At 64.8% G+C, this 210-nt stretch overlaps 1 protein-coding gene across 1 annotated transcript in view; it reads left to right on the top strand.

Annotated features, from left to right (window-relative positions):
- Nucleotide 1: 1 nt before the first annotated feature.
- The window catches only part of OPN3 (opsin 3), a gene marked incomplete at its 5' end in the record, with an annotated part of 42,081 nt that continues 41,872 nt past the window's right edge, over nucleotides 2–210 (top strand). The window contains one exon of the mRNA XM_077761770.1: nucleotides 2–200. Coding sequence (XP_077617896.1) covers nucleotides 2–200 — 199 coding nt within the window. The remainder of the gene's footprint in view (nucleotides 201–210) is intronic.

Raw genomic sequence — 210 nt, 5'->3', positions numbered from 1 at the left:
CCACCTGCTGGTGCTCGTCGTCTACTACCGGTTCCCGCGGCTCCGCTCTCCCACCCGCCTCTTGCTCGTCAACATCAGCCTCAGCGACCTGCTGGTGTCCCTCTTCGGGGTCACCTTTACCTTCGTGTCCTGCCTGAGGAACGGCTGGGTCTGGGACACCGTGGGCTGCGTGTGGGACGGGTTTAGCGGCAGCCTCTTCGGTGAGTTGGG

The sequence above is a fragment of the Crocuta crocuta genome, unplaced genomic scaffold, assembly GCF_008692635.1.
Source record: "Crocuta crocuta isolate KB4526 unplaced genomic scaffold, BGI_CrCroc_1.0 scaffold243, whole genome shotgun sequence".
In the NCBI taxonomy this organism is placed as follows: Eukaryota; Metazoa; Chordata; class Mammalia; order Carnivora; family Hyaenidae; genus Crocuta; species Crocuta crocuta.
The sequence above is the reverse complement of the archived record's forward strand: the minus strand, read 5'-3'. Positions and strand labels throughout refer to the sequence as shown.